The sequence below is a fragment of the Dermacentor andersoni genome, chromosome 4 (assembly GCF_023375885.2).
Source record: "Dermacentor andersoni chromosome 4, qqDerAnde1_hic_scaffold, whole genome shotgun sequence".
NCBI lineage: Eukaryota > Metazoa > Arthropoda > Arachnida > Ixodida > Ixodidae > Dermacentor > Dermacentor andersoni.
This window is the reverse complement of record NC_092817.1, coordinates 173,139,379-173,167,116: the sequence shown is the minus strand read 5'-3', so window position 1 is coordinate 173,167,116 and position 27,738 is coordinate 173,139,379. Positions and strand designations below refer to the sequence as shown.

Here is a 27,738-nt window from a genome sequence, read left to right as displayed (position 1 = left end):
TGTGTTTCACACGCAGACAAAAGAAGAAAAAAAACAATTGTGCCCACATGGTCGAACCTGTGTGACAAGCAGGCCGTCTGTGAACGGACCAACTCAAATAATAGTGAGTCAAGAAAGTTTTCACTGGCGCACGCGAAGGCTTCGAACTTTTGTAAATGCGCAGCTGTTAAAAGACCATAAGCGTGCGGCGGCGCGTATGCATCGAATCGAACAGCGAACACACAGCGCCATACAAGCGAGGTACACAGCGATGGCGGATGGTCAGAACGGACGACGGATGTGACATCACGTGCAAGCTTGCTATATATACAAAAAAAAAAAGAAACGAGTAAAAAATCTGCGGATATCCCGGGGGCCGTGGAGACGGCTTTAAGCAAAACTTCCATTGGCGTTTCTGTAGAAAGCTATTGTTGCTTAGCAATCATTTGCAAGTGGAGACCACACGACCCAGATTGACATTTCCACTGAGAGCCACCTCGCTCAACATAAATTTGTTGAACTATCTCTCTCTGCCTTCTCCTTTTAATCCCTCGTGCCTTATCCCCTGCGCAGGGTAGCAAGCCTAACGCCCGTCTTATTAACCTCCCTGTCTTTCCTTGTTTCTCTAGCTCGCCCTGTTGCGCGCCATCATGCACGTGACACGCACGACCAAGATAGAATCACAATAAAACGACCACGGTGGTATGAAGATGGCGGTATCATGACAACGCAGTGCAGCGAGAGTGAAAACGGCGGAAGAATCACGGTGACAGGACAACGAAGAAATGATCCCAGTGGCACGAAAGCGATGGAATGAGGACAGCATGACAACGCCGCGGTGTTTGAGCTCGTGTGCATCGATTGCTTGACGCCACAAGCCGCCTTATTTCGCACCATATTGGGTGTTTGTTTGCACTATGTATGTCCGGTACGCGTATTTTGAGTTCCGGCGATACACACAGGCGAGAGTGAAAGCTAAGGCGAGGAGGAAAGGAGCCGAGTCTTATCACCAGCCCCCTCCAATGTTTCCTCAAGGAAGAGGGGGCTCGCCTTTTCTTTCCGTTGTGTCATTATTTAGTACTGGGCGCGAGAGCCTTAGGCGAGGACATACCGTGACATCCACCGTGATTCCTAGTGGCTATGGCGTTGCGCTGCTGAGGTCGAGGGTTCAATCCCGAACGTGGCGGGCGCATTACGATGGGGAAGACAGGCAAAAAAAAAAAGCTCACGCACTTACATTTAGGTGCACGTTAAAGAGCCCCAGTTTAGTCCGATAATCCGGAGTCCCCCACTACGGTGTGCCTGATAATAATATCGTGGTTCTGGCACGTGAAACCCAAGAAGCCATCGTACCTTGCAGCTCAGTAGCTGTGGCCGTCTATGCACTGTGAAATGTGTCTGTATAACATTGTGGTTCAAGCACCTTTACCACTTACCAGCAAATCTTTGCTGGCTGAACTTCAGTAGCGTCTGCGTTTTATTGCTCGTACAATGCAAGTCATTCAGTATGGCAGCACCCTTCGTTAATTTCCCGCATCGTGCCACGTAGCATTGTCTCTGTCTCATGCGTCCCGCAATACATGGTAATACAAACATTCAAACTTGCTGTAATTTTGTCTTTTTCGCATAGCAGGCACCCAAAGAGAACACAAAAAAGGCAGAAAAGCCTCGCTCCAGCCTCGGCGGTCCCAACTTGTGCACTACCCACTTTTTTACAGTCTCATGTGCTCTTCTGAGACCTCCACTTGCCGGTACGTATTTTTTTTTTTCGCATGCTAAATAATCTCTTAGCACCAAGTGGCACTGTAAACGTAAATTCCTTTCCACCGAAAGAAGCGCGGAAGAAAGAATTGGCGCCATATACTATACTGAAACAGGGAGTGTGCCCCTTCAGTGCAACGCACTAGTCCCACAGCACTAGTCGCGTGGTTGGAGGATGGCTGGTCACGTGACCACATGCGCGCCAATAGCACTCGAGGTCCATAAGCGGTAGTTAGTAGTCCCCTCTTTTTCCTCTCGTCCGCCCCTTTCTCCTCGTATGTTGCAGCATCGGCAGAATTCAAAGTACACATCCGGTACCGAGCAAATGAAAGAAAGTTGCGGCAGAACTCGTCTCACATTGACTGTAGACGGCAATGCGCTAGCAGTGAACCAATATAGCAGCACATTCCCAGTAGCACGTATGTGCACTAAGAATTTACGTGCATGTTAGAGAACTCCAGTAGGCCGAAATTTTCCGGAGTTTCCCACTACGCCGTGCCTCATAATAAGATCGTGGTTTTGGCACGTTAAACACCATAATTTAACCCTAAGATAGCCAGCACTATAAAAAAACCTGTGGTAGTGTGTTGTGTTGGCCCCTCACCTACCCGAGATCCGCGAAGCACGAAAGCGCTTCCAGCTCGGGGCCAGCCGTGACCTGCCCCTCTTTCGAGAGACTCGGCCATCTTACAATTAAGCCCACAACCGCACCGGCAGCGTACGTGCTTGCTCAGCGCACGTGACCAGCCCAACCGGGGCCAGCCACACCGACACGCCGAGGCCGAGCACATCTCGCCACCTCCCAGAAGCCAAGCCGCGCGACATTCGCCACACGAGAAGTCTTGTGGTGATTGTATGAGGCACCATGGGCAACTAAGTACTATTGATTTGTCTGAGAGCACGAACAAAAAATTGCGACAGAACCCATCTTACACTGACTGTCGACAGTAATGCGTTCAGCATTGAATCAATATAGCGGCACGACGAATTGCCACTGTCAAAACGATTTATACAGCATGTTTCAGCGAACACTTTGGAAAATGTTTGAAGGTTGCCTGTGGCAGATAGCTCAATTCTAGTTTATAAGCCGGTCTACTCGAAGCGGCGGACACTACTTTGGAAAAAAATTGAAATGCAAAATCGGCTAATAAGAGAATTCGCTAATTAAATTTAGCTAATTATGACCATTATTGCAATTTACGAATTCTAGCGGTGGACTTCGCAAGGCGGATCCACTTGGAGCGAATTCTCACGACGACACCAGTTTCGAGATATAAGTTCCTGCACTTTGCAGAGAAATACATTGGCGTTCCAGTTACTTGTGTGCTTCAGTGCATGAAACGACGTTTTGTCAAGAAATTAACTGGAACGCCAACACATTTCTCCGCAAAGTTTGGGAATTTATATCTCGAAACTGGTGTCATCTTGAAAATTCGTTCCAAGTGGATCCGCCTTGCGAACTCCACAGCTAGAATTTGTAAATTGCAATATGGGCCATAATGAAATTAGTTAAAAACTTAATTTGTAAATTTTTGATTAATTAGTCAATTTTGGATGTCAATTTTTTGTGCAAGTACTGTCAGCCGCTTCGAGTAGACCGGCTCATAAACTAGAATTGTAATATCTGCCACAGGCAGCTCTTAAAGATTTTTGAAAGTGCTCGCTGAAACACCCTGTATATGAGGCGCCTACTGCAGCGGAATTCCTCTTTCACGCATCCCTAAGAACACTCAGCGCCATCCAATCGCCGGCACCGCGAAGCCTGTGTGTGGCCTCCGAAATGCATTGCGCGCCGTGCGTGTGAACACCGAGAATCTTTCCATCACTTGCCGCACACTTGATACAATTTGGCGAGGTTCTCAGTGCATACCCAGTGCATTTGTGGCCCGGCTCACTAAAGCGCTGGCATGAAAACAGTTCACTGAAAAGCTGCACATACCCAGTGCATTTGCGGCGCAGCCTGCTAATGCATCGGGTTGCTGTTTTAGCAACCCTTGTGACGGTGTTGACCGGAAATCCATTGAGACTACAAAAAAGAGTATAAATCCTGCTTCAATCGTGCTTCTAGTGAATCGAAATTAACTGTCTCCCAAAGACCGAAGTGTCCTAAAGCATTTGTTTTACTGCGATAGCAATTATATGGACACTCCAGGCGCAATTCTGCCGTTGCCCTGAAGTTCCGTTTAAAGTCCAAGGGCGATAAAACCGTAGAATCCGTCGCGCACAGTGCTTTCAAGGCTTAGTTTGCATTGATGCGTGACGCAGCACGGAGGTCATTTCGCTCGCTTTCCTCCCTCCAGCATTTCGACAGCGACTTTCCGCAGTCATCAAGTGAGATGCATTCATGTTTGCTTGTGTGCGCGTGACACCGTGTTTGTTAATTTAACAAGCATGGTGTGACCTCTGCAACTGTGACCTCAGCAAAGTATTTCATGTAATCAATCATCCCCTACTACACAGGAAGCTTGCGCGCTATTGTGTTAGAAACGATATTGTAGCTCTGCTACACAGTTATCTTCTCGATAGGTCCTGCTTCGTGATCGTTAACAATCAATCTTCTGTTGTCTAAACAGTATCTAATGGTGCGCCCCGAGGTTCCATGTTAGGTCCACTTGAGATACCAAGCTTTGCCGCAGGCTCCACATCACAGCTAATGGCTGACATGTACTGGCAGTCCAGAAGGTTCGCTACCTTTGAGCACTTCCGAGCTGTCAGACTGATGCAGAAGTCAGTTTCCTCTGCAATCTGCAGGTTGCAGAGGAAGCCACGGACGAAGACCAGCGATGGCACTGGTTGTCCTGCTACATCAACACAGCAACAATCCCAGGTTGTGCTCCACTGTGACTTCGTTCTCAACACATCACAATGTCAGATGTACGACCTTGACGTCGACCTGCTTTCTTCACATTCAAGGTGCTGTCGTGAAACAACCCATACCCTGGCTGTGGAAACTCCGACCTTCCTTCCCCTACATCCCTTCGTGGATTTCATGATATGTAATGGGAACTAAAGCGTGGAGCCATGGTCTAGTGCAACTGCAGCTATTTCTTCCTACTAGGTTCAGCCGGTTCCACGCTACAGTGAACAATTAAATTGTGTGCAGGGATCACCTAAAAAAAGATTATGTCCTCCCAACACGCCCACCATTCATTCTGTTCCTAGCAAGCGGAGATAGCCACGACTGTAACACTTGTAGCAGCAACCAGCCACCCACAGCAGCAGGCACTTAGTAAAATGGCTGCCCAACACCCACTGCAACCAGAACGCTTTCAGATCTAATTTTGTTTACAGCCTACAAGACGTTTGCAGAACGAAAGACGCTTGCTGATCTCGAGTTATCGAGAAGACACAGGACGTTCGCGAAACGCAAGGTGCTTGCACGTCTCGGGTCATCTTGAAGCCGCAGGATGTCTGTAGAATGCAAGACGCTTGCAGGTCTCGGGTCGTTTACAGGCCATGGGGCTGTTGCGGAACTCAGGACACTTATAAATAAGACTCGAGTCACTTGCATGTTGCAGTGCAACATGCAAGTGGCTCCTGCATTCACCTTGTTCACGTTTTGCTCATCGTCTTGCATGTTGCAGGCAATTTGCGGGCTAGCTTGTAGTACTCATGCTGTTTCCGGAACTTCAAACCCTTACAGGACTCAAGACACTTGCAGGTAATTGGTAAGATCATAGGATGGTTGTGAGACTCTGGAAGTCTGTACACATCAGGATATTTACAGGCCTTGAATCGCCTACAGGACTCGCAATGCTTTCGGGTGTCGGGGTAGTTCCATGGCACACAATATTTGCATGAATAGGAACACTTACAGGAGTAGAGGCACTTACAGGTACTAGGTGATTTACAGACCACAGGTTATTTGCAAAATTCAAGATGCTTGCAGGTCAAAGGTTGTTTACAGGCCATTCAATGTTTGCGCGACTAAACACGCTTAAAGGCCAGAGAGAGCTTGTGGGACTCAGTATGTTTGCAAGTCTCGAAGTATATACAAACAGGACATCTGTGTGACTTTGTCTACAGGACCTGAGTCATTCACAGATGTCCGTCAATTCACAGGTCAGGTTGTATTCGTGACGTTTACAGGTCTTGGAACACTTACAGGACTCAAGACACAGGTATTGCATGATTGCTCAGGAGCCGTTTGTGGCACTTGGAATGCGCACAGTTGTCAGGAAGCTTTGTGAAGACTGGACATTTATGGAACTCGGGATACTCACAGGTTTCTAAAAGTCCGCGAGAGTTGGGACACCTAGAGGTATTGGGTTTACAGAGGGGACGTTTAAAGAACTGAACATGTTTTCGGAACCTGACACACTTACAGAACTCGAGAAGCTTAGAGGTACTGGGTCATTTCCAGGTCATGGGACGTTAGCAGTACTTGGAACGCTTACAAACGACTGGGCATTTATGAGACACAGCCAGCTCTTGTGATGTTTAAATTCTTTATGGGACTCCACAAGCTTAAATGTACAGAATTATTTACAGGCCACGGTGTGTCTATGGGACTTGAAATGGGACACCAGGAGGCCCTGAAATGCCTGAAAGACTCGGCAGGGCAGTGCGACGTTGTTTTACCATTAGACTTCACTTGTACTTGGGAGCTTGCTTGCTTGTGGGAGCTGGCCTGACTATAAGTTAAATAGGTCAGCTCTTGCACTTCAAAGATCTAAGGGAGCTGGGACACCCATGTGACCTTGGAAGCCAGTAAACGAGAAGAAAGGGGGTTAACCGAGGGGCCCGCTTTTATTAATCATATCATAAGAAGCCAACAAACACTGACGCCAAAGACAACATGGGACAACATATGTTGTCCTTGGTGTCAGTATTTGTTAGCTTCTTATGGTATGACTTGGAAGCCATTAGAACCTTGTTCCCACGTAAGAGATTGTTTGCCTGTAGTACCTGGACCAACTATAAGAGGTGATCCACCACAAGGATTTTAAACGTTTAAGGAACCTGGGGCACCCTTGGAGCCTTGGATGCCCATGGAACCTTGGATGTTCTCAGGACCTTGTTTTCTTGTGGTACCTGGGCCAACTAAGTGAAATGGAAGACCTCGTCTGGTAAGTTTGGCATAAGATGAGTGTGTAACATATATCAAAGGATGGTTACTTTCTTGCACATCCACGTACGAATGCCTACTGACAGATTATAACGTGGCCAACGTAATCGATACTTTAGTCCCCACAATGTTTTCACTCAGAATCGGCCGTGCAGATGTTGTCTGTCCCTTGATGGTACTTTCTGGAGATGCTGTCGTGTTTGCCTAAGTGCACGAAAGATTCACATTCCTTTCAGCACCTTCGGGTACGTCAGAAGAATGAACCTCGCGGCACTTTGTCACAATTAATGAAAACGGTACATTCTTCATGGCAGGCACTACTTCCCCGGAAATACTTGGTTGTCTTGAAACAGGGACTGGGTCGTTGGCATTAATGACTGCTGGACGCTTGGCACATTACAACACTGCCAGGGCATCGAATGACTCGGGGGGTGCAGCACGCAGCCGAGGCAGCTCACCACACGCACCGCGGATGTTTGGAGTAGTAGCAACGACCCCAATCACGCAGCAGTCACCTGGTCAAATGCAGGACATCAGGTACAACCTCCACAAGTTGTTAACCACTCATGTGAAAAAGATGTGACAGTGCGGTCCAAGAAGTCCCAGTCATTAGCACTGCTAGGTTAAATCCAGGGGTGCAACCAGAGGGGGGATATTATGGGGCTTGACCCCCCAACTGAAATTTTTTCATGCTGCCATGCACCGCCGACTAAAACAACCCCCGGTGCCAGAAATCATTCTGGATTTGGTCTAGAATCTCTTTTTCATGCTCAAAAAGACATTCCAGCGTGAACATTGCTAACTTGGACTGGATTTCGTGGCAACGCCCATGCACCTGGAGTCACTAACGCAAGTAGCCCCATCCGAGCACAAAGTTTCAAGGCATTTTGATGTACATCGTACATCGGAGACAATACATACAATGAGACATCATAAAATGAAACAAGCCAAATTAACATACTATGAGACAGGTTGACAAAGCACGCAGTGAGGTCCGATGAGACGAAGCGTTACGGTGGTTCATTTGTGCCGTCATGTCACAGAGAAGAATATTAACACTTTTGCACCTGCGTCACAGCATCCATGCCAAGACACTAAAGCCAGCAAAGGTAACTATGTTCTTATTTATTTATTTTTTTCTACTTTGGCTTTCATTCGCGAAGACACATTCAGCCTCTTCAATTTTCTTGTTCTTGCTACCCGCGGGCTGCCAGAGGCAGCCAGAGTGCATGCGTTTTGCTCGTGTTGCCCCGACCACCGCACGGCGCACTTCGGTGCGCATTCGTTTTTCCCTGGCCGAGTGGATTATGACCTGGCAGAGTTTTGGACGTTTTCTCGTTAGCAGACGAGAAAAAGTAGCAATGGTCGCTCGCCACCATCATCACTGTGGGGACTCGAAGGATTGCAATACGGTCGCCTGAGGTCATCACCTTCACTTCGATGTTATCGCAACCTCTCCGGAGTCTTTTGTCTCGCCGGTGTAGAATACTGAGCAGTATGCATATGGTTCTCTGTGGGTCAAGCATCTCACATTTTCCTTGATATTCCTTCAGTAGCTACATCAGGTGCCCAAAGTATGCATTCGATTGTGGCCAACATGCTTCCCTTTCTATTTTTTTCATTTCGGTGCCCCCGCCCCACAAAAGAAAAAAAGACATTGTTGTGGAGCAGAGAATTGTCACATGATGAAAGTTCGATTTTGTTACTTCTTTTGTAGAAAGTTGTGGGCCACGGGATATTTCAGTTGCCGGATACTCTTATCATACTATTGCGACAGCAATTTATGGACACTCCAGGCCACGGTGGTAGAATAGGAGAGGTGGCCAAACGGCGCCGGTTCACCAATGCACCACGCAATACGCGACAGCTCTCGAGTTGCCGCCGCTTTGCGTCCGGTGGCAGCAGGGGTAGTCTGGGCCCATTTGTCCGCTCCGCCGTACTTGTAACTACGAAGCCGGCGGGCGTTGCGAGCATTCGAACTGCATTTTAAGGCACAAGCCTTTAGTGGCTCATGAGTGTCTGGGCGCAATCCATGGTGGACGCAGGAAAGCGGTGATCACCGGCGAGGGGAGCAAAGAGGTGCCATGCCATAGCGCTGGGCGAGTGGGCGCGTGGGAGAGTGCAGACATGCGCTTGGGGGTGCGCGCACATCGGCGACAAACCTTGCAGCCATATGGCTGTGATTGCATCCCATGCTCACGGCCACGGCGGCGTCCGTTAGCAGAACAGTTCAGACAACAGCAACAGAGGCAGTCATAGATAGACTTTCGCCTATCGCAGTTTAGCTCAGCAAAGTGCCCACACGTTTTTAGGTCCCCGGCGCTTCAGAAAGAGCTCTGCATCCTAGTGCCGTGCACCACACAGATCTTCAATCACACTGAATAGTTACCGTCAATTAAAACGGACTTTTTGCACGGATTTACATGTGACTTCAGATGTGTCGTTTATTCCTTGTTTATTTGATTGTTTTATTGCTTTATTTTGCTAGATACAGATTGGTTCTGAGAACTATGCGGTGACTAAAAATTAATCACGTTTGAAACGAGTATCATTTTGGTATGTTCACGATCAAGTACATCTGTTTCTTCCTTATTACAATATCAATAAAACATTCTTTATTAGCATGTACGACTATGCAGAAAGAGTATTTACTGTCTTCCAAAAAGTACTGTTGTCGTGTTAACCTATATATATATATATATAGGAGAGCTTCGTTCCGGCCGCGAAGCTCTCCACATCTCTGTAAGGTGCCTTGGGGATGTCTCGTGCTGAAGATGCCCTCTCGGTGAGCGCATATTTCACCCCTCATCTTTTAAGAGGTTCAATACATACAAGCATTTGTCTAGCAAACCAGACTTTTTTTCAAGGCAATTTTCCACGTCTCAGTAATTTCTCTCGTCGTATTCGAGTGCTGATTGCCGTGTTATAGTTTGTTAACGAAGCTTTCCCTCAAGTCTAAATATTTTAAGGCAGTTTTCCTAGCCTCTAATGCCGCTCGAGTTCGCTCTTCTCCTTGAGCGGCCATTTTTCCTATAAAGTATGCCTTCCAACTACTCCGCCCTTAAACTGGCTCTCTCAACTACTACACGCAGAGACAAAGCAACAGCGCGCGCATTGGATCCCATAGATGAGATGAATATTTACAATTAGTATTAGGGTTATAATTATATTCGAGTGCTGATTGCCGTGCTATCGTTTGCTAACGAAGCTTTCCCTCAAGTCTAAATATTTTAAGGCAGTTTGTCGTGTGCGTATCATGGCTACGCACGCTTATGTCGCATTCCGTTTCTCTACCACGGGTGCGCTTTAAAACCACGGCGCTGCAGTTTTTTGCTTTTCTCTTCTTTCTTCTTCTCCGCCCTTAAACTGGCTCTCTTAACTGTACTGCACGCAGAGACAAAGAAATAGCGCGCGCATGCGATTCCATAGATGAGATGAATATATATATATATATATAGAAAACTATCAGTCATAGCTCTCGTAGTATAGCCCTCCGGGCCGTGTCCTTTTTTTTTTTTTTTTTTCGAAAGTAGTCCTATTAGGGTTAATATAATTACACGAAGGTATTTCGCCCTCATCAGCAGCAGTCCTTGGTATAGTTATTCTGGCGGCTAGCTTCCCACGCTATGCGTGCCGCCATCGCACCTGGTTAAGCTTTTCCTAGACGCTAGAATTATGCTTTGTCCGCGCAACCTTGAGCGATCGGAAAGCGCATTTCCCCCTCTTGGCCGGCGGAGAGAGAGCTTCGTTCCGGCCGCGAAGCTCTCCACATCTCTGTAAGGTGCCTTGGGGATGTCTCGTGCTGAAGATGCCCTCTCGGTGAGCGCATATTTCACCCCTCATCTTTTAAGAGGTTCAATACATACAAGCATTTGTCTAGAAAACCAGATTTTTTTTCAAGGCAATTTTCCACGTCTCAGTAATTTCTCTCGTCGTATTCGAGTGCTGATTGCCGTGTTATAGTTTGTTAACGAAGCTTTCCCTCAAGTCTAAATATTTTAAGGCAGTTTTCCTAGCCTCTAAAGCCGCTCGAGTTCGCTCTTCTCCTTGAGCGGCCATTTTTCCTATAAAGTATGCCTTCCAACTACTCCGCCCTTAAACTGGCTCTCTCAACTACTACACGCAGAGACAAAGCAACAGCGCGCGCATTGGATCCCATAGATGAGATGAATATTTACAATTAGTATTAGGGTTATAATTATATTCGAGTGCTGATTGCCGTGCTATCGTTTGCTAACGAAGCTTTCCCTCAAGTCTAAATATTTTAAGGCAGTTTGTCGTGTGCGTATCATGGCTACGCACGCTTATATCGCATTCCGTTTCTCTACCACGGGTGCGCTTTAAAACCACGGCGCTGCAGTTTTTTGCTTTTCTCTTCTTTCTTCTTCTCCGCCCTTAAACTGGCTCTCTTAACTGTACTGCACGCAGAGACAAAGAAATAGCGCGCGCATGCGATTCCATAGATGAGATGAATATATATATATATATATATAGAAAACTATCAGTCATAGCTCTCGTAGTATAGCCCTCCGGGAAGTTTCCTTTTTTTTTTTTTTTTTTTCGAAAGTAGTCCTATTAGGGTTATTATAATTACACGAAGGTATTTCGCCCTCATCAGCAGCAGTCCTTGGTATAGTTATTCTGGCGGCTAGCTTCCCACGCTATGCGTGCCGCCATCGCACCTGGTTAAGCTTTTCCTAGACGCTAGAATTATGCTTTGTCCGCGCAACCTTGAGCGATCGGAAAGCGCGTTTCCCCCTCTTGGCCGGCGGAGAGAGAGCTTCGTTCCAGCCGCGAAGCTCTCCACATCTCTGTAAGGTGCCTTGGGGATGTCTCGTGCTGAAGATGCCCTCTCGGTGAGCGCATATTTCACCCCTCATCTTTTAAGAGGTTCAATACATACAAGCATTTGTCTAGCAAACCAGATTTTTTTTTCAAGGCAATTTTCCACGTCTCAGTAATTTCTCTCGTCATATTCGAGTGCTGATTGCCGTGTTATAGTTTGTTAACGAAGCTTTCCCTCAAGTCTAAATATTTTAAGGCAGTTTTCCTAGCCTCTAAAGCCGCTCGAGTTCGCTCTTCTCCTTGAGCGGCCATTTTTCCTATAAAGTATGCCTTCCAACTACTCCGCCTTTAAACTGGCTCTCTCAACTACTACACGCAGAGACAAAGCAACAGCGCGCGCATTGGATCCCATAGATGAGATGAATATTTACAATTAGTATTAGGGTTATAATTATATTCGAGTGCTGATTGCCGTGCTATCGTTTGCTAACGAAGCTTTCCCTCAAGTCTAAATATTTTAAGGCAGTTTGTCGTGTGCGTATCATGGCTACGCACGCTTATATCGCATTCCGTTTCTCTACCACGGGTGCGCTTTAAAACCACGGCGCTGCAGTTTTTTGCTTTTCTCTTCTTTCTTCTTCTCCGCCCTTAAACTGGCTCTCTTAACTGTACTGCACGCAGAGACAAAGAAATAGCGCGCGCATGCGATTCCATAGATGAGATGAATATATATATATATATATAGAAAACTATCAGTCATAGCTCTCGTAGTATAGCCCTCCGGGCCGTTTCCTTTTTTTTTTTTTTTTTTTTTCGAAAGTAGTCCTATTAGGGTTATTATAATTACACGAAGGTATTTCGCCCTCATCAGCAGCAGTCCTTGGTATAGTTATTCTGGCGGATAGCTTCCCACGCTATGCGTGCCGCCATCGCACCTGGTTAAGCTTTTCCTAGACGCTAGAATTATGCTTTGTCCGCGCAACCTTGAGCGATCGGAAAGCGCGTTTCCCCCTCTTGGCCGGCGGAGAGAGAGCTTCGTTCCGGCCGCGAAGCTCTCCACATCTCTGTAAGGTGCCTTGGGGATGTCTCGTGCTGAAGATGCCCTCTCGTTGAGCGCATATTTCACCCCTCATCTTTTAAGAGGTTCAATACATACAAGCATTTGTCTAGCAAACCAGATTTTTTTTCAAGGCAATTTTCCACGTCTCAGTAATTTCTCTCGTCGTATTCGAGTGCTGATTGCCGTGTTATAGTTTGTTAACGAAGCTTTCCCTCAAGTCTAAATATTTTAAGGCAGTTTTCCTAGCCTCTAAAGCCGCTCGAGTTCGCTCTTCTCCTTGAGCGGCCATTTTTCCTATAAAGTATGCCTTCCAACTACTCCGCCCTTAAACTGGCTCTCTCAACTACTACACGCAGAGACAAAGCAACAGCGCGCGCATTGGATCCCATAGATGAGATGAATATTTACAATTAGTATTAGGGTTATAATTATATTCGAGTGCTGATTGCCGTGCTATCGTTTGCTAACGAAGCTTTCCCTCAAGTCTAAATATTTTAAGGCAGTTTGTCGTGTGCGTATCATGGCTACGCACGCTTATATCGCATTCCGTTTCTCTACCACGGGTGCGCTTTAAAACCACGGCGCTGCAGTTTTTTGCTTTTCTCTTCTTTCTTCTTCTCCGCCCTTAAACTGGCTCTCTTAACTGTACTGCACGCAGAGACAAAGAAATAGCGCGCGCATGCGATTCCATAGATGAGATGAATATATATATATATATATAGAAAACTATCAGTCATAGCTCTCGTAGTATAGCCCTCCGGGCCGTTTCCTTTTTTTTTTTTTTTTTTCGAAAGTAGTCCTATTAGGGTTATTATAATTACACGAAGGTATTTCGCCCTCATCAGCAGCAGTCCTTGGTATAGTTATTCTGGCGGCTAGCTTCCCACGCTATGCGTGCCGCCATCGCACCTGGTTAAGCTTTTCCTAGACGCTAGAATTATGCTTTGTCCGCGCAACCTTGAGCGATCGGAAAGCGCGTTTCCCCCTCTTGGCCGGCGGAGAGGGAGCTTCGTTCCGGCCGCGAAGCTCTCCGCATCTCTGTAAGGTGCCTTGGGGATGTCTCGTGCTGAAGATGCCCTCTCGGTGAGCGCATATTTCACCCCTCATCTTTTAAGAGGTTCAATACATACAAGCATTTGTCTAGCAAACCAGATTTTTTTTCAAGGCAATTTTCCACGTCTCAGTAATTTCTCTCGTCGTATTCGAGCGCTGATTGCCGTGTTATAGTTTGTTAACGAAGCTTTCCCTCAAGTCTAAATATTTTAAGGCAGTTTTCCTAGCCTCTAAAGCCGCTCGAGTTCGCTCTTCTCCTTGAGCGGCCATTTTTCCTAGAAAGTATGCCTTCCAACTACTCCGCCCTTAAACTGGCTCTCTCAACTACTACACGCAGAGACAAAGCAACAGCGCGCGCATTAGATCCCATAGATGAGATGAATATTTACAATTAGTATTAGGGTTATAATTATATTCCAGTGCTGATTGCCGTGCTATCGTTTGCTAACGAAGCTTTCCCTCAAGTCTAAATATTTTAAGGCAGTTTGTCGTGTGCGTATCATGGCTACGCACCGACTATCGCGGACAACATGAGTCTCTTTCCACGTAAGTGTGAGGCTCGGAGCAGGAGCTGTGGCGCTTGAAAGTAGCCTGGGGCCTGACGAACCAACCGACTGAGCTATCTTTCCGGGCAACATCGAAGGGTCACGAGTTCAAATCACCTGTTATGTTCCTTTTTTTTTCCGCCCCTTTTTCTTTTTTTTTTTTCTTTCTTTTAATGTCTTTTCCTTTATTTTATCACTGTACGGGAACCCTCCTAAAAAAAAAAAAAAGAAAAAAGATATATATCTTCAAATATGTATGGCCTCACACCCACATGTGCAGGTCATAAATACCAGGTTCTCTAGCCGAGTGCCATCCATGCGGTATAACCGAGCTCAGATTGGTCCACCTTGACTGACCAAGTAGGGCACCACTGTAGGTTAAATGAGGCGTACAACTCCTGCGGGACCCGCCGTGGTTGCTCAGTGGTTATGGTGTTAGACTGCTGAGCACGAGGTCGCGGGATCGGACCCCGACCACGGCGGCCGCATTTCGATGGGGGCGAAATGCGAAAACACCCGTGTACTTAGAATTAGGTGCACGTTAAAGAACCCCAGGTGGTCGAAATTTTCGGAGTCCTCCACTACGGCGTGCATAATCAGAAAGTGGTTTTGTCACGTAAAACCCCATAAATTAATTTTTAATTTAACTCCTACGGGGACGGTAGAGTATCCGTCTCCAGTGCAAGAGGACCGTGATTCAAATCCCGGTGCCGCGCTATTCTCCACCGGAAAATACAAAAAAAAAAAACCGTGTGTTGAGAAAATTGCACAAACAGGCCTGGAGTGCGGCCTGATCCCGGTGACCAGAACCGGTAACGCACTCTCTCACCAGAGCAGGATTGGCCACCCTGGAGCAGTACTTGGCCACAACCTCCTATATGAATACAACAATCGAACCCCGGCCCTCAGTCCCCAGCAGCCGCGAAACAACTGACCACGGCGGCGGTCAGATCTGTGACGCTGCAGAGGGTGCTAAGAATACCTGGCTCCGGACAGGCCGCCATTGGAATCTGAACCTGGCAACGTTTAACGTTAGAACGCTATCTAGTGAGGCGAGTCTAGCAGTGTTATTGGAGGAATTAGAGGGTAGTAAATGGGATATAATAGGGCTCAGTGAGGTTAGGAGGACAAAAGAAGCATATACAGTGCTAAAAAGCGGGCATGTACTGTGTTACCGGGGCTTAGCGGAGAGACGAGAACTAGGAGTCGGATTCCTGATTAATAAGGAAATAGCTGGTAACATACAGGAATTCTATAGCATTAACGAGAGGGTAGCATGTCTTGTTGTGAAACTTAATAAGAGGTACAAAATGAAGGTTGTACAGGTCTACGCTCCTACATCTAGTCATGATGACCAGGAAGTCGAAAGCTTTTATGAAGACGTAGAATCGGCGATGGGTAAAGTCAAAACAAAATACACTATACTGATGGGCGACTTCAATGCCAGGGTAGGCAAGAAGCAGGCTGGAGACAAGTCAGTGGGGGAATATGGCATAGGCTCTAGGAATAGCAGAGGAGAATTATTAGTAGAGTTTGCAGAACAGAATAATATGCGTATAATGAATACCTTTTTCCGCAAGCGGGTTAGCCGAAAGTGGACGTGGAGGAGCCCGAATGGTGAGACTAGAAATGAAATCGACTTCATACTCTGCACTAACCCTGGCATCATTCAAGATGTAGACGTGCTCGGCAAGGTACGCTGCAGTGACCACAGGATGGTAAGAACTCGAATTAGCCTAGACTTGAGGAGGAAGCGGAAGAAGCTGGCACATAAGACGCCAATCAACGAGTTAGCGGTAAGAGGGAAACTAGAGGAATTCCGGATCAAACTACAGAACAGGTATTCGGCTTTAACTCAGGAAGAGGACCTTAGTGTTGAAGCAATGAACGACAATCTCATGGGCATCATTAAGGAGTGCGCAATAGAAGTCGGTGGTAACGCCGTTAGACAGGAAACCAGTAAGCTATCGCAGGAGACGAAAGATCTGATCAAGAAACGCCAATGTATGAAAGCCTCTAATCCTACAGCTAGAATAGAACTGGCAGAACTTTCTAAGTTAATCAACAAGCGTAAGACAGCGGACATCAGGAACTATAATATGGATAGAATTGAACAGGCTCTCAGGAACGGAGGAAGCCTAAAAACAGTGAAGAAGAAACTAGGAATAGGCAAGAATCAGATGTGTGCGTTAAGAGACAAAGCCGGCAATATCGTTACTAATATGGACGAGATAGTTCAAGTGGCTGAGGAGTTCTATAGAGATTTATACAGTACCAGTGGCACCCACGACGATAGTGGAAGAGAGAATAGCCTAGAGAAATTCGAAATCCCACAGGTAACGCCAGAAGAAGTAAAGAAAGCCTTAGGAGCTATGCAAAGGGGGAAGGCAGCTGGGGAGGATCAGGTAACAGCAGATTTGTTGAAGGATGGTGGTCAGATTGTTCTAGAGAAACTGGCCACCCTGTATACGCAATGCCTCATAACCTCGAGCGTACCGGAATCTTGGAAGAACGCTAACATAATCCTAATCCATAAGAAAGGGGACGCCAAAGAGTTGAAAAATTATAGACCGATCAGCTTACTGTCCGTTGCCTACAAAGTATTTACTAAGGTAATCGCAAATAGAATCAGGAACACCTTAGACTTCTGTCAACCAAAGGACCAGGCAGGATTCCGTAAAGACTACTCAACAATAGACCATATTCACACTATCAATCAAGTGATAGAGAAATGTGCAGAATATAACCAACCCTTATATATAGCTTTCATTGATTACGAGAAAGCGTTTGATTCAGTCGAAACCTCAGCAGTCATGGAGGCATTACGGAATCAGGGTGTAGATGAGCCATATGTAAATATACTGGAAGATATCTATAGCGGCTCCACAGCCACCGTAGTCCTCCACAAAGAAAGCAACAAAATCCCTATAAAGAAAGGCGTCAGACAGGGAGATACGATATCTCCAATGCTATTCACAGCATGTTTACAGGAGGTATTCAGAGGCCTGGAGTGGGAAGAATTGGGGATAAAAGTTGATGGAGAATACCTTAGCAACTTGCGATTCGCTGATGATATTGCCTTGCTTAGTAACTCAGGAGACCAATTGCAATGCATGCTCACTGACCTGGAGAGGCAAAGCAGAAGGGTGGGTCTGAAAATTAATCTGCAGAAAACTAAAGTACTGTTTAACAGTCTCGGAAGAGAACAACAATTTACGATAGGTAGCGAAACACTGGAAGTGGTAAGGGAATACATCTACTTAGGGCAGGTAGTGACCACGGATCCGGATCATGAGACTGAAATAACCAGAAGAATAAGAATGGGTTGGGGTGCGTTTGGCAGGCATTCTCAAATCATGAACAGTAGGTTGCCACTATCCCTCAAAAGGAAAGTGTACAACAGCTGTGTGTTACCAGTACTCACATATGGGGCAGAAACCTGGAGGCTTACGAAAAGGGTTCTGCTGAAATTGAGAACGACGCAACGAGCTATGGAAAGAAGAATGATGGGTGTAACGTTAAGGGATAAGAAAAGAGCAGATTGGGTGAGGCAACAAACGCGGGTAAACGACATCTTAGTTGAAATCAAGAAAAAAAAATGGGCATGGGCCGGACATGTAATGAGGAGGGAAGATAACCGATGGTCACTAAGAGCTACGGACTGGATTCCAAGAGAAGGGAAGCGTAGCAGGGGGCGGCAGAAAGTTAGGTGGGCAGATGACATTAAGACGTTTGCAGGGACAACATGGCCACAATTAGTACATGACCGGGGTAGTTGGAGAAGTATGGGAGAGGCCTTTGCCCTGCAGTGGGCGTAACTAGGCTGATGATGATGATGATGATATATATATATATATATATATATATATATATATATATATATATATATATATATATATATATATATATAAAGGATTATGGCTAATAAGCTGCACTACTACGTATCAATGAGAATACGCCAGTATGCAAAAGAAAAATCGAAAAGCAGAGGACAAGAGTAAAAAACTAAGAATGCTATCAAAACTGGTTTGAACTAGCGCTTCACAACAAAAGGCATAGGTCATATTTTGTGTTCACACACTTTCCTGTGCTCAGTTGTGCTGTCATGGTGCATTTACTTATTTGTACATTGAAACCTTGAAAAAGTATTCAGTTTCTCGCATAGCGTTATTGTATTATCCTCCCGTCCACTCTCTTGGGCATTTGTGTACGTGCACAAGAAGTAGCCCTGTCAATGTTAACCAGCGTCACCACTCACAGCCATGGCCATGAACGGCACTGAGGTAATGGTGCTGAAGGAAGCCTCAGCATAGGCTCCTTGTTGCGGCCATCCTTGTTCACCAATCAACTCATCTCGGTCTTCAGTTTATCCCCTTTGTATTGTTTAAAATGCAATCATGACACACATGCATGCATGACATGCATGAGCGATCTGTGAAGCCTTTGCCATTGATAAAGAAACAGGGAGGGGCATGTCATGGGTCACTTCTCTGTTACGCTGCTTACACAGAAACTGCACTACCAAACCATATTAGTGTCTGAAACAGCCTTGACCTTTTGTGTTATTCCATTTCCTGCAATAATGTTTCACAGCTTGATATTTAATGTGGCACCTCGTCATCAAATACCAACAGTTGCTAGTCATTGCCCCCCTCACTTCAGTCTCGTGTTTAATTAAGCACTGCCTCAGAAAGCTAGCATGATGTAAATGTGGCATTATCTAAAACCACGATGCAACCAATGCCTCACACGAAGCGACAACAATGAACAGTTTGCAGAATACCACAACACATTAACCTTCTGCACTCAGAAGACTGGCAGATGACTGATGTCTGGCAGCTTCTCACTCAATGATCTTCACGATTGAGGTGTCATCTTGAAGAACGAACAAACCTATGCCTAACTTCAATAGAGCCATGCAACTTTGTGACAAAACAACAAAGCACTCACTCTTGACTGCTGCTGCTGCTGGCTTCTTGAGCATGGTTGGCTCCAGCATTGTCGGAATCTGAAAGAGTGGTGTCCAGGTGTGAATGCTGCAAGGTATATATTTCCAAACATATATTTGAAAAGGAAGGCATATAATCTATACTTCCTGCTAGTAGTAAAGTGTAAGGCTGAAACTTAAGCATTTAGCTTGGGGCTAAATCCTGCACAAATACTGCACTCAAAATGCAGGTATGCTTTATAAGACAACTGTTCAACTAGTTCGATTGAAATTAGCTGTATTTGAAAGATAAATTCTAGTGACTCTAGGAAGCAAAATTTCGATTTAAACCATGGAATCTTTTCCTAATTTCCTCAACATGGGTAACTTAAGAAAGACTGAAGCACAATGCTTTACAAATTGATAACTCTGCACCAAAAACAGATATCGTAGTTCTGTAAACTGCATTTGTTCGAGCACCTCATGTGGACAAAGTTGACATATAAATTTACAGCCTACGTGAAATTTTTATGACATCTAAGAGGGGGCTGAAAAATATCTATTCACAAATGAGTGGCACATTTTATAGTGGTGTATAATACATCAATTTTGTCTGCTTTAGGCATATTATTATGTGCAGTTTAGAGAATTATGAGTTTTTCACAGCCGAGTTAGAGTTGTAAATTTGACAACTGATTTTTCTTAAACTTCGCAATTTTCAATAACTTTTTTTAAAAATTGGCAGCCTAAATAAATATCTGCTTCCTGCAGTGCCTAAATATAAAATTTTTCTTTGACCCTTTAGTGCTATGGACAAGTCTTACTCGGCTACAATTTTTTTGGCAAGAAAGTGCCAAGAACGAACCTCTCTCAACGTATTTGGGCACCTTTTCTAAGCTCTGGTAATGGTTCGGGTTTATCCAACCCATTTTGACATTCTGGCGAGTTCTCTCTTTGGCCACTAAGGTACCTACGAACTCCAGTTCTTCCAGCAGGGGGTTATAAAAATGGCTGCTGCCAATCACATGTTGCTGCCCCCCCAAGTGTGCATGTTCTTCAGAAGCAAGCCTTACCCGTCTTAAGGCGCTGCACTTCGTGGACTTTATCCCATCTACAGCAGTCAAAGAACATCCAACAAGGTGGTGCATTGTCTGTTGCAAGGTCGAAGCAACACTGGCAATAAAGTTTAAAAGGTAACATGCTTCTCGTGTAAGGAAGGTGGTATGGGAACTTGCCCTGTATCGTGTTTTGGGATCTATAATACAAAAGGACTATTCTAATCCTCCAAAGCCATTCTTTGGAAAATTAAAGTTTAAAGTTTTTCTCAGCAAATGCTTTTTTCTAAAATATGCCTTAGCATCGAGAGGTTGCAACAGATATGAACCCCTATCAACTCCGACATTTCTGTTCAATGTAAATTGTTCTAGCTAGTTCGTATTTTCAGACACAAGTTATGAATTGACTACCCCCACGTATATATTTGGTTCTGCAAAACATTTGCTATCCAGATGAGCAACGAAAAAAAAGTCATTTCTGGAATGATTTTTCAGAATCTTTTGCTGGCAGTTAAAGCATTACAATGCAATAAATCTCATCAAAAGTGGTGGAGGGGTTGCCAAGAAAATGAATTTCTCTACTCCCATATATTCAGACAGAAACCCCCAAGCTAAGGGTTTCCCTTAAAAGGATAACAAAGAAGCTTGAGGAGAAACTACGGATCGTGCAATGAGCAGTGGAACAAAAAATGATAGGCATAACATCAGGAAACAGGGTTATGGCAGTATAAATTAGAGTGCAAACACAGACAGCTGATCCTTTGACTGAGATTAGGAGGAATGATTAGGGAGTTGAGCAGGTCACGTAATGTGTAAAGCAGATATAACAAATGGTCTGTCTGACTAACAGATCATGTCACAAAGGACAGAAAACAGTCAGTCAAAGGCACCAGAGGACTGGGTAGACTGACCAAATTAGAAAATTTGCAAGCATAGCATGGAGTATGATGATGCGAAGACGGGTAATCAAGAATCACTGGTAGAGGCCTTCAGCCTGCCACAGACCTAAATATGTTAATAGTTAAATAAATAAATAAATACTAGCACTGACAATAGTGATCAGAAATGGCACCACATGGGTACAGGCAACCAGGCAAGTGACAAAGGGCTATGAATATTGTAATTATTTACTGGGCGAAGGCCCGCTTGCAAAAGAATAACAGCAGCCATACAGGCAGCACAGTCGGTTGTCATCTGATTGAATGACATTGCTGGTAACGGACCCTTGCTTATTGGGTGCCATTGTAGGTACCAAGAGAAGGGAAGTGTAGCAGGGGGCGGCAGAAAGTTAGGTGGGCAGAAGAGATTAATAAGTTTGCAGGGACAACATGGCCACAACTAGCACATGATCAGGGTAGTTGGAGAAGTATGGGAGAGGCCTTTGCCCTGCAGTGGGCGTAGCCAGGCTGATGATGATGATGACATTTATAAACAGTGACTATTCAACTTGAAGACCAAATTGAATAGGGCAATATTTTATTCGTTATACGAAAGTTTCGAGCATTCACACACCCCTACAAATGTGGAGTGCTGCAGCGGAGCTCATTTTGCAGTTGCAGCAAACATGGTACTCAGGCGGCACCTGATGGTCGAACAGAAGGCTGCTCATCAAGTGCAGGTCACAGTGGCTGCATAGGTGTGGCATCAAAGATGACTGACTAGCCACGAAAAGAGGTGCACAAGCAATGGTAGTGATGGCTCTGGCAAGACTCTTCCACCTCCTCTCCCACTTGTTTCACTGATAGCTGCATTCACGTGACAGTGACACTTCTTTTGCATTACTAGCTGCTTCATGGATAGGTCAGCTCAATGCAGTGATTTCAAGGTACACTGTGACCTCCTCACCGAAAGTGGAGGATATTGCTAAGTATTATGTGGAATAATAGTGGGGTGGAAAGAGAGCTCCACATTCCAACAAGCGACAACAAAGAAGCAGGTGTCAAACAAGTGTCAAACATGAAAAGGCACAAAATGGAGGAAAAATTCATTGGCATTGGCAAAGCAGGCTCGCAACAGGGACTTGAGAACAATTAAACCTTTTACTACTGGTTTATTTTCCCAATTGCTCCTCAACCCCTGTCGTAACTTTTTTTTTTTTTCATGTTGATTCAGTGCACATATTATGCTCATTGAATCTGGTTCACTGTCATCGCTTTCTTTACCAGTTCAGAAATCAAACTGTTCATAATTCTTTCATTTGACAAAGTGCCGAAGGACCTGCTACACTGAGTGGCCATTGCTGGCCCATTGAGCTTCAGCTACTAGTTTTTTGGGGGTTTTTTTAGAGGTTTAGTTTAGCAGACATATTATGCTATATAGAAACTTTTTTTATTGTTGCATTGTTCTACTTCAGAATTCATACCCAGTTCCTAGAACCCTTTATCCGTTGAAGTGTGCACGGGCATGGCACACTGGTTCGTCATGGTTGCTCTGTTGAGACAGAGCAACAAAGTACTGAGACATTTGTTCCAACTGCTGTCAGGAATTTACCTTCCATGTTTTGATTGTTTAGATTACATCTCCATAGATAGCACAACAGTTAGGCAACATGTTGCTTTTGTTTTTTGTTTGTTTGTTTTTTTGCACAAGTTGTTTCTGGAGAACGAGGGAGTCTGCCAAAAACACAAAAGGGGTACAGTACTCAGGGGTAGGGCTGTGCGAGGGTGGATGCTTGAGTTATCTAGGGAGCGATAGTGTAAGAGTTAAGGGGACAGCACACAAAGCTGCAGCTTCTCTCCACACACTCTAGAGGGTGCTGCTGGTGTTGTTTCAAAAGAAAAAAAGGCAGACAAGAAAAGATGTCACTACTTCATTTATTTTAGGGAACTCTTTACAAATGAACCTTTTATTCCAGAAACAAGCCAACACTGGAATCATCTTCCTACTTTCATGGTCTCCATCACTGATCCAGAAGAGTTATAATCTGCTGTCTTTGACACTGTGCTGCTCTATTAGAATAGGTTATTTATTCTGTTACCACTCCTCTCTTTAACGCCCTATGGCCCTGAGAGTAAACAAACGAAAAAGAAAAAAAATCTGTGCTAATACTGACTCGGCAACTGCGAAATTATTTTTACCTTAAAGGAGCCCTGAACCACATTTTGAAGCCTCAAAAATGCCTTGAAAGGAGTATGATACCTCCCAGGAATACCTATATTACCAACAAAATTTTTCAGACCGACCTAATACGAACGTAGATACTTCGAGCACTATATTTACATTTGCCATTCGCCCTCAACTTCCTGTTCCGAAGAAGCAGAGAAACGCCGGTGGAGGTAGAGTGGCGATGCCCTGCCTACGGCATTACAGCAAGAGGTCTCGTCGCTGCATCCTACATACAGTGGCCACAGTATTTACGCTGTGCAGCAGACACAGCTATCACATGCTCCAGCTGGGCCTTGCTTTATAGCGTGGACCGGCTTTGTCCTGCACGAATAGCAGGGAAATCCTGATTGCACCTACTTTGTAGCACTCAGTACAAAGAACTTCTAGCCAGGAGCGACCGGGAGTGATCGTGCACTGGCACGAGTTCCGTATAGAAGCTAACCGGATTCCTCAAGGGGCATAGCAGGCATAGCATATGTGTAGTCTGGGCTTAAGCTTCACGTAGCTCGAGGCTAGTTGAGTATTCCAGACTAACTGAAATTAGCAAAACCTGAGACTACGACACTGATAAGCAGAACGGCCACAGTCTCATTCCTACATTGGCGAGCATGGCCAGGAATGAGCAGACGATAGTATGCTCACACTTCTTGATTGAGGTCAGCTATTGCCAAAGAGCCAGCATCAATCAAGAAGTGTTGGCCAATAGTAGCCGTGTATGGGAATCCGCTACGATGGAATATGGCAGCAGCCGGCAGCCCTGAAACAAGTGAAGAGACAGCTTCCATTGAAAAGAGAATATTTGAGAAAAAGGTGACTTCGTACTCTGCTTGTGAGCCCCATGAACAAGTGCAAAACTTCCATGAGATGTTGACAGCAGTGTATGCGATTCACAGAATGAATTTGTTCACCAATCTTGAGGTATGGTTCAGGACCCCCTTAATAGAAAGAGCAGTGCCTTGTTTTTGTTTTTTTTAACTATATATTGATATATTATTTTCTCCTAATGCAACACGAACACAAAAGTAGCTCCCCAAATATTTCTGTCCTCCTGTGCACACAGCAATGCCAGCAAGATATACACTGAGAAGCTATAATGTCTATATGTCACACGTGGCACAATCCAACACCATTTGAAAGTAGTTTGCGGCGTGAACTAGCCAGCAACTTCTCACATCAGGTAAGCTGTGCATCACACCCATTGAAAGGAAAATTCAGATTCTCTAAAACGGCAGTACCTCACTGCCTCGATAGAACATATTCAAAGAAAATTCATCGGATATATTACAATTGGTACCTACACTAATGTGTCTGTTTCAGGTATGACAGCATTGTAGTGATCATTGATATTGGTATCATTGATTGGTATCTTGCTTCCTCAGCACAACAGCCTGATGCACTACCCATTCAACCACGGACTACCCAGTGACCCGACATCTTCTAAAGGTGCGTAGAATTGTCAGGGCCAGTGTATCTCGAAATATTACGCTCCTCACAGAACTTCTGCTGCAGAACACCGATTCCAAGGCAAATGACGTCAACAGGCACATCAACTTTCTCAAATGCACACAAGCTGAGCTCCGCAAGCTCAATAAGGATATCCTCGACTTTATTGAAGACGACGCTGCAGAGAACGAACTTGAGGGTGTTACTGACTACAATGAGAAGATCCTCTACACAATTTTTGATGCCCAGCTCATCCTTGAGCAACGCCAACAGTCTGCCAACATCGGCGGCCAATCTACAAGCAGACAGTCCACCCACCAGGCAGCCACTAGGCAGCTACCAGCCAGAGTAGCAACGGGCAGGCTGCTGTGTTGCAAGGCCAGGTCGGTGCACCACGTTAGCAGTCGGTCGCGTCCCCGAGGCTACAGGTGCCCATGTATGCTGGTGATTTACGTCAGTGGCACGAATTCTGGGATCACTACAGTGCAACGACCCACGAAAACCACAAGCTGCCACTTATAGAAAGATTCAAGTACAGTGAACTACCATTAATTCAACTCCGGTTAATTCGATTTTCGGTTAATTCGATCCCGACTGAAGGTTCCGGTCGGTGCCCAGCCATTTCTATGGGCCCGAATTTCCGTTACTTCAATCTGAAAATTGGCCTTCGCCTGATAATTCGAACTGGTCAGCTTCGCCACAATAGGCTTTGTTACGAGGTGAAGCATACCAAGAATGGAAAGGGGCCTCTGTCACGGGCCATAATACATGTAGGCGCGCACGCACCTTCTCCAGTCACAGTATGGGCACCTAGAGGCCTAATAAGCATACTGGCAGCCATTCAGAGATGTTTCTGACGTTGCTGTGGCGATGTGAGCCCTCGTTTCGCCCGCCATGCGCGTGCCGTATATGAGACCGCTAACGATGCCCAATACGCGTTCCTTATTTATACGCGCGCACACGCGCCGTGCACCGAGCAGCGGAGAAACAACATCTGTGTTTTGGGAAATCTAACAAAAAGGAAGGCAGTAAGATGAAACGATGAAAAGTCAACGAAAGAGCAGGGGTCTTTCTAAATTTCTGAGGACCTGCCGGTAAACTTATTAAGCGTCTCGGTGCTCGTACTGTGATCGGAGATGGCGCATGCGCGTGTGTAAATAAGTAATACTTGCTATGTCTCGTAACAATGGCCCCGTTCCCCCGTTTGGTGTGCTTCACCGCAGAACACGACTGTATTGCGGCGAAGCTAGCCTTGAAGGCAAATGCTTTCGAGTGAATTAACGGCGTGTTTAGGCATTCTTTCTGCTCTTTATTTCGACCCACCGGATAGTTCGACCAATTTTATTGTTCCCTCAGGATCTAATTAACGAAAGTTTACTCTATTTACTGCCGATATCAACTACTACATCGTTGTCAAGATATTGAGAGCGCGTAAGCGCGCTCGAAGGCCTGGGAGTACCACCTAATCAGGATACTGTGGTGTTCAACACAATCCTGATGAGGTGCTCGCTTAAGGATATGGCAATTTTGTGCCGGCAAAAGAAAAAAGTCGCAGTTTCGCCCGTAAGGCGAAGCATCGATTGCAATAGTAAATTAGTAGACAGCTATACGAAGTAAGGATAGTAGTTTTAGCGGCCGTGTAATGTTGTAAACATTCGCTTACTAACTAAATTAACCATCACGATGTCAAGCGCGCACAGGTGAACATGAACACATCGCGCTCGGTGACCGCGGAAATTCGCTCTCAAAATGCTGAAGTAAGGCAGCGCGGAAGCAGCAGCGAGCGAATTGGCCTTCGTGTTGTCTCTCGTTTCAACACGAACCAAACGTCGAAAGCACAGCGCATACGAAGCTACTGGAACTCGACGCATGTACTTTGTTTACATCGCAGATCGCTTTGAAGATGAGGCCCGCGCGGGTGCGCACTTTGTCCACAGCCAAGATCGCTTTCAAGATACGGCGCCCGCGCGGTCGCGCCGTAAGCAGCAGCCGCCGGAGTAGAACGCGCCCCCCACTCTTCCTCGGCCTCACCCCCGCCCCCGTGCTTCGCGCGCAAAAGACGGTGCGCTTCCGCCACGCCTTCCTCCCTCGCGCGCGCGAGAATGAGCCACGATTGTCAGCTGACCCTCACAAGCTTTCACTCGCTTGTACGGCGTGCTGCGATGATGTTATCGTGACGGCAGAAATGCACTTGGAGTGTCCATATAGTTGCTATCGCAATAAAACGAGGAGGGCACCCAGGATACGACACCTGAGCACACGACTCCTGAAGCAAGAACACACCAGGCAAAAGACATTTTGTTTTTGCGAATTCAGGTCAAGGTGTGAGAAGAAGGCAAGGAAGAACACAATTGTTTTCATACCCACCCCTAAACTACGAAGGCTGACTTTCTGAACACAATTTCAAAGCGTGCATCTAGCATTCCATCAGTGTTTGCTAGCAGCGACAGAATCCACTCCTCCTCCTCGCCCTTTGTGCAACAGCAGCCAAATGTTACTGGCTATGCACTGTGCAAGAACAGTCTTTCACAACAGAGGTCCGAGCTCTCCAGGTAAGATTGCCATCAACATCACCAGTCCTTCGCCTGGCTCCATTCATGGGCGCAGATGGACTACTTTATGTTGGCTAGCTACTGGACCTGCTCAATGCCAGTACTGGGATTAGGAATCCCATTCTCTTGCCTGCTAATCACAAGTTCACCGCACTGCTCATGCAAGCCACTCATCGCACTCTTGATGGTGGCTTCAAGGTAACACTGACTGAGCTTCGGGAAAGATTCTGGGTGGTGAAGGGACGAAAGGGAAGACCATAAAGACTTATCACAAGTCACCATGCAGAAGACGGCCGCTGACTGCAGAGTGTGCCCCAGCGGCACCATTACCGCCCGAGCGGATAACAGGTACGCGCGTTTTCAGTTGTCGGCATCGACTACTGTGAGCCCCCTTATGTTCGTGAA

At 45.8% G+C, this 27,738-nt stretch overlaps 1 protein-coding gene across 1 annotated transcript in view; it reads right to left on the bottom strand.

Moving 5' to 3' along the window:
- LOC126530681 (uncharacterized) overlaps positions 1-27,738 on the bottom strand; it is an 81,093-nt gene that overhangs the window by 16,257 nt on the left and 37,098 nt on the right. The window contains exon 7 of the mRNA XM_055070721.2: positions 19,202-19,259. Coding sequence (XP_054926696.2) covers positions 19,202-19,259 — 58 coding nt within the window. The remainder of the gene's footprint in view (positions 1-19,201; positions 19,260-27,738) is intronic.